This window comes from Cetorhinus maximus, chromosome X (assembly GCF_964194155.1).
Source record: "Cetorhinus maximus chromosome X, sCetMax3.hap1.1, whole genome shotgun sequence".
In the NCBI taxonomy this organism is placed as follows: domain Eukaryota; kingdom Metazoa; phylum Chordata; class Chondrichthyes; order Lamniformes; family Cetorhinidae; genus Cetorhinus; species Cetorhinus maximus.
Window position 1 is genome coordinate 5451697 of NC_135917.1, and position 12295 is coordinate 5463991.

The 12295-nt window shown below is 41.9% G+C and overlaps 1 protein-coding gene across 13 annotated transcripts in view; it reads right to left on the reverse strand.

Moving 5' to 3' along the window:
- Positions 1-12295, reverse strand: part of kmt2d (lysine (K)-specific methyltransferase 2D) — a 235081-nt gene that overhangs the window by 53985 nt on the left and 168801 nt on the right. For 11 of the 13 annotated variants that reach the window (XM_078534392.1, XM_078534393.1, XM_078534391.1 and 8 more), the window contains 3 exons: positions 3765-3888; positions 3428-3515; positions 1535-1601 (listed from right to left, as the gene is read on the reverse strand). In XM_078534392.1, the coding sequence (XP_078390518.1) occupies positions 1535-1601; positions 3428-3515; positions 3765-3888 (279 nt within the window). The remainder of the gene's footprint in view (positions 1-1534; positions 1602-3427; positions 3516-3764; positions 3889-12295) is intronic. The other 2 variants (XM_078534388.1, XM_078534395.1) reach the window with 1 other exon arrangement.

Below are 12295 nucleotides of genomic sequence, written 5' to 3' on the forward strand. Positions count from 1 at the left end.
CCCATTAAGTATACTGTAAATCTATCTTAAAGCCCTAAGCTGAAATAATTAGCAAGCTTTGGGCAAGGACAGAAAACCATGCCATGACATCAACAGCAAACATTTATCAGTGAATTGTTGATTACCTCAATTGGTTGATTGGCAGTCTGCAGAACTTTTCAGCTTAAGGCTATTACTGAACATACCTATAAATGAAAACTCTAAACAAATTTAACTTTGCTACTTTGTATATAAAAGACAGTTAGTTACAGAGATGTGGCTGCGGTGTGACCAAGGCTGGAAATTGAAAGTTCAAGGGTATTCGGCATTCAGGAAGGATAGGCAAAAAGGAAAAGGAGGTGGTGTCGCACTGTTAATAAAGGATGGAGTCAGTACATCAGTGTGAGAGGATCTTAGATCAGAAGATCAAGATGTAGAATCAGTTTGGGTGGAGCTAAGAAACAGCAAGGGGCAGCAAACATTGGTAGGAGTTGTTTATAGGCCACCAAATAGCAACGGTAATGAAAGGCATGGTATAAATCAGGAAATTAGAGATGCATGTAACATATGTAATAGCATGATCATGGGGACTTCAATCTACATATAGATTGGGTAAACTTAATTAGCACTAATGTGGAGGACGACAAATTCCTGAAATGTATACGCAATGGTTTTCTAGAACAGTATGTTGAGGAACGAACTAGAAAATGGGCTATTTTAGATCTAATATTGTGCAGTGAGAAAAGGCTAATCAATAATCTTGTTGCAAAGGAGCCTTCAGGGATGAGTGACCATAATATTATAGAATCTTACACGAAGTTTTAGGGCCTTTAATTTAAACAAAGGAAACGACGATGGAACAAGGGGCAAGTTGGCTGAGGTAGATTGGGGAACTGCATTAAAAGGTATGATGGTAGATAGACAATGGCTAGCATTTAAGGAATTATTACATGGTTTGCAACAAATTTACATTTCTTGAAGGCACAAAAAACCAGCAGGAAAAGTGATCCAACCATGGCTAACAAGAGAAGTTAAAGATTGTATTAGATCAAGGGAAGAGGCTTATAAAGTTTCCAACAAAAGTAGTAAGCCAGAGGATTGGGAGCATTTTAAAATTCAGCAAGGAGAGCCAAGAAATTGATAAAGAGAGAGAAAATAAAATATGAAAGTAAACTGGTGAGGAATATAGAAATGGACTGTAAAAGCTTCTATAGGTACGTAAAAAGGAAAAGGTAAGGAAAGGAAAATGTGGGTCCATTACAGGCAGAGAATGGAAAACTTATGAGTAATAAGGAAATGGCAGAGAAACTAAATAATTACTGTGTCTGTCTTCACAGAGGAAGATACAAAAAAAACCTCCCTGAAATATTGGGTAGCCAAAAGACCAGTGAGACTGAGGGCCTGAAAGAAATTATATTAGTAAAAAAGCTGTCATTTTCCAAATCAACATGCTTAGTCATACAGTATTGCATTAACATTACATCTAGATTTTAAAAAAGGTCTGAACAGCAAAACCATACCATCAGTTCACTAATCAAGTAAGCTGAAGACTTACTGATAAACCCTTGTACAAAGGTTGGCGGATTTGGCCGAGTCTGCATCTGGTCACTATTAGCCTCCTGCTGGAAAATAGAAAACGTTACAATCATTAAAGGATTCAGACTGATGCAAAATCAGTTTACACAGAAACACATTCAGAATAAGTATCTGTAATATTTCATTCTAGCATGTTAAGGGTTTGCTCTTTTTGTACAGTTCTTTAATTCTGTTTAGCATTATCTTCATCTTCTTTTTCTCTCTGTAGCTGCAATATACTTTTTAAAAATTACTGTACAACTATTTACCGACCAGTTCTGTCTTATTCTATCTGTAGATCTCTCCTCTGTATGTCCCAAATAACTTTTGACTGATGTATGAATATCCATCTTATAACACCATTTAAAAATTTTTAAAAAATAAAAGATCCAGGGGATGCGGGGATGCAGGAATACAGGAAGTAACATTCGAGGGTGGGGATGGGATGAGGCCGTTGGAAAGATGCTGCATGGTGGGTTATTGAGAGAGAAGGTGGGGCAGAGGGGCAAGCTAGGAGAAATTTGGATTGGGTGGGGCATGCATTGTGGCCAGAAGAAAGGTGAAGTTGGATTGTGAAAGGGAGCAGGTAGGCTGTGGCTGAATAGCAAGTGGGACAATGGCTAGGCCCAAGAAAAACAAGTATCAAAGGGTTAAGAGCACTGGAGTCTGGGGATCCTTAAATGAGATTCTGAATGGAAGTCTCGAAGGAGTTTGGGGTTGACACATGGAGAAGGCATAGTCCTGGGGTGTGTGCAAACTCAAGGAGTGGCAAAGGCGAGAGCACTCGAAAGGACAGAGTCTGGAGAACGGCAGGATTCAGGAAGAGAGCTGGCACTGACACAAGAGGCCGAATGGCCTTTGTGCTGTAACCACTTTATGAAGCTGGTGACTCGAGTAAGGGAAATAGGCAACAATGGAATCTGTGGGTAGTCTCAGAGAGGGCCGGCAGCACAAAGTATCAAAGAACTGAATGCACAGTTGGGATATGGAACCAGTGCAGTGGGCTGAGGTGTGGAAGTCTGGAGGTAGGTACACTGGAGGAGAACTGGGTGGTGGGAGCACTTATTGGGGAGATGGAGGCTGGAACACTGATGGAGGTTGGAAATAATCCAGGGCCACTGATGGACTTCATGCATAGGCCCAGATCTGGGAGTGGCAAGATACTGAAACTCAGCAGTGGCACCAGCCAGAAGTTACACAGTGCAAAGTGGTGAACAAGCAGCCACGCAGAGAAGGCCCAGTTGAAAAGGCTGTAAAAATGTTTTAAATGGATAGTATTTTATAAGTTCTGGAGGGGAGCAAGAACCGTTAAAAGCTCATGCATCTCCTACAAGGGGCTGCTGCTGGAAACACCCCATGTAGATGAATGACACCCCTAAAAGCTCTGGAGCAAAAACATCGCATCGCAATTTTTTAAGCCTGCATTCACTGGCATTTTTCAAGCAAAATGTCCATACCAATATTACCGAAAGCGATATAAATCAGTAGTCTGTAAAATAAGTCTATTTCTCTCTTCCCCACACCATTTGTCTGTCTGATGCAACACTCCTGTTTCTCACTCTCCCCACACCACAGCCTGCCTCTCTCCCACTCCTAAGCCACTGTGTGCTGTCTTTCTGCCCCTGCAACTGTCTCTCTACTCATCTGCTAATGTTGCCTGTGCCATTGCCCACCTCTCCCACCCCTCGTGTTTTTCTCTTTCTCCCCACATCTTAACCTTTATCCGGAGTTATAGCTGTCAAAGGTCCTTCCTCAGCGATGTTTTTATCATGAGCTGTTAGTTTTGGTTCAACTGTATGTGGCATACAATTAGAAAAATGCAGCAGAAATGAAGAAACATAACCCTGAGCCAGTTTTAAAGAGTCTTAAGTACCTGACTATTTCCAGGTGGCAATTTAGTCTGTGCTTCATTTGTTCCTGGAGCACCAGCCAACCTTTGTGCCAACAATGAAACCTGCTGTCTAAACATCCATAAAAAAAACAATGATTAATCATGAACATCTGACAAGTGACTTTTCATCTGCTACAGTTTATTAATTTTAAAATTAAAAACTCAAGAATTCTTTTAAATTTAAATCTGATTTTCACCAATTCACAATTCCCACTCTGGATTATATGTAGTATTTTCATTTGTCTGGATTACCTTTACCTAAATCTCTGTTTTTCTATTGTTTTCATTGATTTTGCAAAAAAATGACAGTAAAACCTACCTATTCATCCCTGGTGCTACAGTGATGTTTCCTTGTGCCATGACCTTTTTAATTCCCTTCAATGCCACCATTTTTGCCTTGGCAATGGGATCCATGATATCATCGGCTGCAAATTTATCCAAATCTACAAAGAGAGAGAATCTGGTAAAACTGTTCAAAATGCAGCACCGTAGAACTTTTCTTAGAAAAATTGAGCCCTTGAAATGAGAAGCAATTAACAAGTTTAATTCTGTCACTTGGCTTTAAATACATATTACTAAATTGTAGGTGTTCTGTTGTGAAATTTGGTGTTTTGCACAATCTGTAAAATCTCAAAAGGGAATGCTATTATACCATGGGAGGGTTGGGGGTGGAGGGGAGAATTAAACACTATGAAAATATAATTCTGTTGAACTTTGAACTTATGCAGGTGAAATGCAGATTTAAGATTTGGTATGTTAAATTTTTTAAACCAAAAAACCTGCTCAGATGATATAGCCATTGAATGAATCTAGAGATCAGCAGATTTCCCACTCCCAGTATTAATCCTGGTGCATTTAATAAAATTTAAATACTCACTACCGGATAGTAATTTTCAAACTGTACAACACACCAAGTTTAAACATGCTTCAATACATCCATATCACATGGCAGAGGACGTCATTAATTTCCTTTCCTAATGAAGAAGTTTGTCTAAATGAAAATACATGTAATTGCCCTACAATTGGGATAAAGTACTGCTGACAGGCTTACATTCAAAATACATCCTATGAAACAAAAACCAGCCCAAGCGGAGAGGGAGAAGAGAGGAAGGAGGTGGTGGCCAAGATCAAGATAGATTACCTACCTGGTAGGATCATTTTCGTTGTTCAAATGGCGTTCATCCTTCACATACAACAGGAGCATAGCCTACCTTGATGGGTTCCGAGGAAACCACATGCTGGACAATCACATGAAAATGTTGTCATAATGTTGCAGATAGATGGTGCTGCAGGCTACCTCTTAATTCCACATTGTATAAAATGCTAGGGCTTGCACAATTGCACCAATTCATTTAAACCTGAAGCCAAAATAAAACTAACTAAACCCAATGCTACCTCCCCTTCCACCACCAAATATACTCTTGCCTGCCTGGATAGATGGGTGGGTGCCTTCAAGTGACTGGAGGATACGCAAAGAATGAAGGTGGCCCTACTTGGTAAACAATCTATCTTCTTCCTTGCATTCCTCCACACACCACAGAAGCAAACCCAAGTGGAAGTGATTTAGGATGAGGGAAGCCCCTGCTTAAGAACCGTAACACGAGTTGTCGGCATTAGTCTGCCAAAGTTGTTGCCATTCTTAGTAATCTTGTATTTGTCATAATTTGAACCTGATTGAGAAATATCCAGGAAGCAGCTATGAAATAGGTAAAATGACATTTAACTTGGCACCTGCTGCTCTTCCTTGCAAGATTAAAATAACTTGCATTTATATAGTCCTTTGCTATGCACTCAGAAACCTCCCAAATATTTTCACATAAAATGAATTACTATGAAGTACCTATATATGAAAACCCAGAAGTAATTTTGCACCCACAAGACCTCTCAAACAGCACAGATAAATGATGTGTTATTCTGTTTTTGATGGTGTTAAGCAAGGAATGTTGCCAAGGCATCAGAGGATTCCTTGCTCTTACAGGATCTTTTAACACCCACCTCAGCTATCAGACAGGCCCTTCATGGACAGTAGCTGTGTCAGATGCACTCAACCATCCTTTTGCTTTTTATTCCTGATCCATAAGCAACTGTCAAGACTGTCTAAATTGCTGCACGAGATATAACTGGGGTTTGTAAGCAGATGTGTGATTGGAGACAACATTCTTGTTCTGAATCCTGTGGCAGCAGATGAAACAATGAAAGAGTGGGAAGTGATCATAGATAAAATGCTACAGAGTTTTAAGGCATTCTCTGTCAGAATCTAAAATCAAATACAGCTGATCCAAAATAGCTTTGCAAGTCACCAACTAAATTGAAATAATCACCAACAGTGCTGCTTTCCATGCAAGAAACTTAAACTCAAACATTCAAAGTAGTGCAAATAATGGATACAGTGCTAAATCCAGGTCACAGTGGAGGCCTAACAAATCTTTCCTCATAAGTATAATCCATCAGTCCAGGTAACATTCTAGTAAATTTATATAGCAATTTTTCCTATTGCTACTATATCCTTTTGATAATGGGATGGCTAAAACTGCACACAATGCTTAATTTGTGATTTGGAAGAAAGAGGAGGAATAGGCCATTTGGTCCATTGAGCCTGCTCAGCCATTCAACAAAATCATGGCTGATCTGACTGTGGCCTTAACTCCACTTTTCTGCTTGTTCCCCATAACTCTCGACTCCCTTGTCAATCAAACATCTGTTTAACTGAGCCTCGAATATGTTCAATGACCCAGCTTCCACTGTTCCGTGTCGAAGAGTATTCCAAAGACCCTCAAATTTCTCATCTCCGTCTTAAATGGACGACCCCATATTTTTAAACTGTGCCCCCACGTTCTAGATTCCCCCGAGAGAGGAAATATCCTCTCAGCCCCCTGTAAATTCCCCTCAGAATCTTATGCAATTCAGTAAGATCACCTCTCATTCTTCTAAACTCCAATGAGTATAGGTCCAATCTGCTCAACTTTTTCTAATAAGACAATCCCTTCATTCCAGGATCAGCCTAGTGAACCTTCTCTGAACTGCTTCCAATACAAGTAGCCCACCTAAAGTAAAGAGAACAAAACTATACACAGTGCTCCAGGTGCCATCTCACCAATGCCCTGTACAGACTTCCCTATTTTTATATTCCACACCACACCGCTTGTTATAAAAGCCAACATTCCATTTGCCTTTCTAATCTGTACCTGCATGCTAACTTTTTGTGATTCATGAACAAGGACTCCCAGATCCCTCTGTACCGCAGCCTCTCTCCATTCTAATAATATTCTGCTTTTCTATTCTTCCTGCCAAAGTGGACAACCTCATATTTTCCCACATTATCATTTGCTCGTGGCTCAGGTGGTAATCCAGAGATTACCACCTTTGTGGTTCAGCTTTTTAATTCTGTCCCCAACTGTTCATGCTCCCTCAGCAGAACCTCTTTCTTAGTCCTACCCATGTCCATGTGGACCACGACAACTGGATCATTCCTCCAAGTTCCTCACGAGCCCTGAGGAGATGGCCTCAACCCTGGCGCTGGGCAGGCATCACTCGGAACTCTCACTCTCAGCTATAGGGAACAGTGTCTACCGCCCTCCCCTAACAGTACTGTCCTATATTACAACAATATTCCTTTTTGCTCCTCACACTTGAATGGCCTCCTGCACCACGGTACTGTGATCAGTTTGCTCAACCTCCCTGTGGTCTCTGTGCTCATCCACACAAACTGCAAGAACCTCAAACCTGTTGGACAATTGTAAGAGCTGAGGCTTCCCCATTGTTACCTTCTGGATCCCCATGCTGACTTCCTTGTAGTCATACCCTCCAGTCCTTGACCACAGACCAAGTCAGAAATACGAAGCCTAAAGAGCATGACTGCCTTGTGTAATAACTGTCCAGGTAACTTATCCTCTCCCTGATGCATTGCAATGTCCAAAGCTTGGTCTCCAGTTCATCAACTCTGAGCCGATGCTCCTTGAGCTGCAGGCACTTACTGCAGATGTGGTTGCTGTGGATCACACAAGTATTGATCAGATCCCATATATTACAGCTGCAACACATTGCCTGCCCTGTCATCTCTATTTTGTTTCTATTTAACAACTTAGGTTTCAAATTTTGAATATCACTCACTGATTATTCATAATTATATTATGGAGTTTTAACTAGTTAGGTAACAAATTTAATAATACTTATATACCCCCAGTAACGGTTTAAACTACTGCTCCAGTTTAAAGCAGAAAAAAAACTCACCAAACCAACTGCCTACCTAATTAATGGCTTCATATAAAATGAAATGAAACCGAGGCTTCAGTTCTCGGGTCTCGCCGTCTCTGGCTCCCTCTCTTGAATCACTCCTTTTTTCATAAAAGGCCAGAATAGCACCTTCTCCCTCCTCACTGCACCAAATTTCCTCACTTAACAAATTCACGGATTTAATAACTCAGTCTCGTTGCACTCCATCTCCACCTCCATGCGACTGCTAAACCTCCTGTATTTATAGCACCTACTGCTGGCTAGCGAACCAGTTCAAACTAGCTATCCAATTAACTACCCTGCAGCTGCCTCTAAGCAGGGACCTTGATTATCACTGACTAAGATTGAAAGAAACTACAAATCACTGTTGGGGTGTCAGCTGTGGCTCAGTTCATAGCACCCTCGCCTTTGAATCAGAAGGTTGTGGGTTCATGTCCCACTCCCGGAAACCAAGAACTGTGAATGTACTCGAAAGAGTTACAATCTGTGACTGTTGATAACTCGAAAGAGTTACAAATCACTGTTACAGTTAAGTTAAATGCTAAATGCAAACTTGACAAGACTTCAGAAAGAGATCAACCTTTAAAATTCCCTCACTTACCAAATGTCCAGATTTAAGAACTGTCTCGCTGCACTCAGTGTTCAGCTGCTACGTTTGTGCAACTTACAACTTAAGGTCTTGCACATGTTCAACAGTACCTCCACACTTTTGTATTCTATATTCGAGATATGACACCACTACCCCAAATACGTTTTTTTATATAAAATGGCCTCACCTTGTTCATCTATACCTTTGATGGGCTATTTATCTGCATATTAAAATCCTTCTGCATCTTTACAACATTTAAAATCCATTAAAGGTTTCTGTTCCTCATTCATAATTCTACAATACATTATTTTGTATTTTTTTTACTTAAAGCAGCATCTGCCAATCCGGCTAAGTTTCTGTCAAGAGAGATTCTTGTGTAACGAAGAGAAATTCTTTCACACAGCAATTTAAGGTCGGGAGTGCTCAACTTGAAAAGCTAATGCAAGTAAATTCAATAGCAGCTTTCAAAGGAAATTAGATATATACTTGAAAATGAAATATTTACAGAGCTATGGGGAAAGAAGAGGGGAGTGGATCTAACTGGATAGCTCAAAGAGCCGGCACAGACTGGATGGGACAAATCACCTCTTTCTGTGCTCCACGACATGATAGGGAACAGCTCAGTGTTGGAGCAGCGAGCTTTTCTTGAGTCAAGGCACTCCAAGGATCGGATTCATCCTTGGTGCACCTGCTTCTCCCTGCAAACACAATATGCAGTCGTTTCTCAGCTTTTCATTTTTTTGCACCATCTTCTCTTTTACTTCTTTCCAATGTCCTGTGGTGATGGGGACAACCATAAAAGATTGTTGGGAGTCTTCAGTCACAAGCCAAAGCACAGACGGTGCGAGTCACTGATCATTTTGCACTCGGATTTGAAGGCAGCAGCGTAACCTGGCAACAGCTCATATACTGAGCAGGCCAGTTTAGGAACTGCTCATCACGTTATTACAGGGAGTGTGTTCAGAAATGTTCCCTAAAAATAGCTTGCCTTGGTCAACCTGGCTGGTAAACCACAGTCAGCAAGATCACCCATACTAGCAGTTGCATCAAAAATAAGTACAAGCTCTTGACTGTTGTGACCTTGAACATGAGAACCCCAATGGACTCATCTGCTCAAGAGATTACCACCGTGTTCTATCAGTAGGGTCACATGTAGTGAAGATGGTTGTTGGACTGATCGTAAGCTTTTGAGCACATATCTATATATTTTTTTTAAACAAGCCTTGCAAACACCACTAAGACAGGGAGAAAGCTAAACACAAAACTTCTAGAAGCTGAGGGTGTAAGAAATGAGTTCCAAGAACGCTTAGCAAAGAGCCTCACATCAATGAGAGCTATGAAAAGCTTCTTTCACGCCAGTATGCCAGCAAACTAACTGTATTTCCAGCAAAGAGAAGAGATAGAGATCTTGAAAATGATCAGCATATTAAACCGTAAGCGCCGTTAGTTAACTGCCAGAACCATCTAACTTATGGACGAAGATAGAATACAATAACATTTCTATTATCCTGCACGTTATTAACTGGAATTCTGGGGTCAGGTCTGTTTTTTGGTTGGAGATGTAATAGTTATTGGCGGCCTGTCCTCGCTCTGGTCTCAGCCTCGCACTGCTCTGCAGCACCATCTTCCCTCGGTGCTGCTCACTTGATTCGTGCACTCCCACACCCCTCGAGAGCTCAACACCCACGTGATCACCCTGGAGCTCTCTCATTGGATGAAAATGCCATAAGTCTCAATTACATCTCAGTTAATGGGCATATTTGATTAACTGGCACCTCCCACTCCTGGAGCATGCTAGATGACAGACATTTTCCTATACTACCATCAACAAGCTTAAGTGCAGTGCAAGCTTTGTTCAAAGAATAATTGGTGGACAAAGAAAGCCCAAGAAATCCAAGACTATGCTGAACATCATGAAGCATGTGAATTTTTCAGTGCTGATAAAGCTGTTTACAGACTATACTCTAATGGATCATTACCCTTTGGGCAAGTTCAAAGAGCGGTCAAGCAGATACATAACCACAAAGCTGCTGGACCCAAAGGCATCTCAAGTGAAATGTGCAAGAGAGTGAGCAAGGTGGTTCCCAACAACCTCTACCTTCTGCAAAGAATCTTAAGGTTGAAAAAAAAGGTGAGCAATCAGGTTGTAATTACGGTAGTCTGCTGCTTTCGATAGCAGAATCACAGAACAGAAGAGGCCCATCGAGTCTACACCGATACGTGAGAAACACCTGACCTACCTACCTAATCCCATTTACCAGCACTTGGCCCATAGCCTTGAATGTTATGACATGCCGAATGCTCATCCAGGTACTTTTTAAAGGATGTGAGGCAACCCGCCTCCACCACCCTCCCAGGCAGTGCATTCCAGACGGTCACCACCCTCTGGGTAAAGAAGTTTTTCCTCACATCCCCCCTAAACCTCCTGCCCCTCACCTTGAACTTATGCCCCCTTGTGACTGACCCTTCAACTAAACGGAACAGCTGCTCCCTATCCACGCCCCTCATAATCCTGTATACCTCGATCAGGTCGCCCCTCAGACTTCTCTGCTTCAACGAAAACAACCCAAGTCTATCCAACCTCTCTTCATAACTTAAATGTTTCATCCCAGGCAACATCCTGGTGAATCTCCTCTGCACCCCCCTCCTGTGTAATCACATCCTTCCTATAATGTGGTGACCAGAACTGCACACAGTACTCCAGCTGTGGCCTCACTAAGGTTCTATACAACTCCAACATGACCTCCCTACTTTTGTAATCTATGCTTCGATTGATAAAGGCAAGTGTCCCATATGCCTTTTTCACCACCCCACTAACATGCCCCTCTGCCTTCAGAGACCTATGGACACACACGCCAAGGTCCCTTTGTTCCTCAGAACTTCCTAGTGTCATGCTGTTCATTGAATACTTTCTTGTCAGATTACTCCTTCCAAAGTGTATCACCTCACACTTCTCAGGGTTAAAATCCATCTGCTACTTATCTGCCGATTTGACCATTCCATCGATATCTTCCTGTAGCCCAAAACACTCAACCTCACTGTTAACCACCCAGCCAATCTTTGTGTCATCCGCAAACTTACTAATCCTACCCCCCACATAGTCATCTATGTCGTTTATATAAATGACAAATAATAGGGGACCGAGCACAGATCCCTGTGGTGCGCCACTGGACACTGGCTTCCAGTCACTAAAGCAGCCTTCTGCCATCACCCTCTGCCTCCCACAACTAAGTCAAATTCGAATCCACCGTATCAAATTACCCTGTATCCCATGTGCATTTGCCTTCTTTATAAGTCTCCCATGTGGGACCTTGTCAAAGGCTTTGCTGAAATCCATATAAACTACATCAACTGCACTACCCTCATCTACACAACTGGTCACCTCCTCAAAAAATTCAATTAAACTTGTTAGGCATGACCTCCCTCTGACAAAGCCATGCTGACTATCCCTGATCAAACCTTGCCTCTCCAAGTGGAGATAGATACTCTCCTTCAGAACTTTCTCCAATAGTTTCCCTACCACCGACTGAGACTCACTGGCATGTAGTTCCCTGGCTTATCTCTACAACCCTTCTTAAATAGCGGAACCACATTAGCTGTTCTCCAGTCCTCTGGCACCTCCCCCATGGCCAGAGAGGAATTAAAAATTTGGGCCAGAACCCCTGCGATCTCCTCCCTTGCCTCCCTCAGCAGTCTGGGACACAAATCATCTGGACCTGGAGATTTGTCCACTTTTAAGCCTGCCAACACCTCCAATACCTTGTCACTCCCTATATCAATTTGCTTAAGAACCTCACAGTCTCTCTCCCCGAGTTCGATACCTTCATCCTCATTCTCTTGGGTGAAGATGGATGTGAATTATTCATTCAACACTCTAGCAATGTCCTAAGTGCAGTGCAAGCAGGGACAACTCTAGTTAGAATTCTGCTTGACCGCCAACTTCCACTCAAAAGACCTATCCTGAAACCTTGATTTCAGGCCTGGTAAGGGTACGAATGATATATTATCTTCCAGGTGCCAGTTACAAG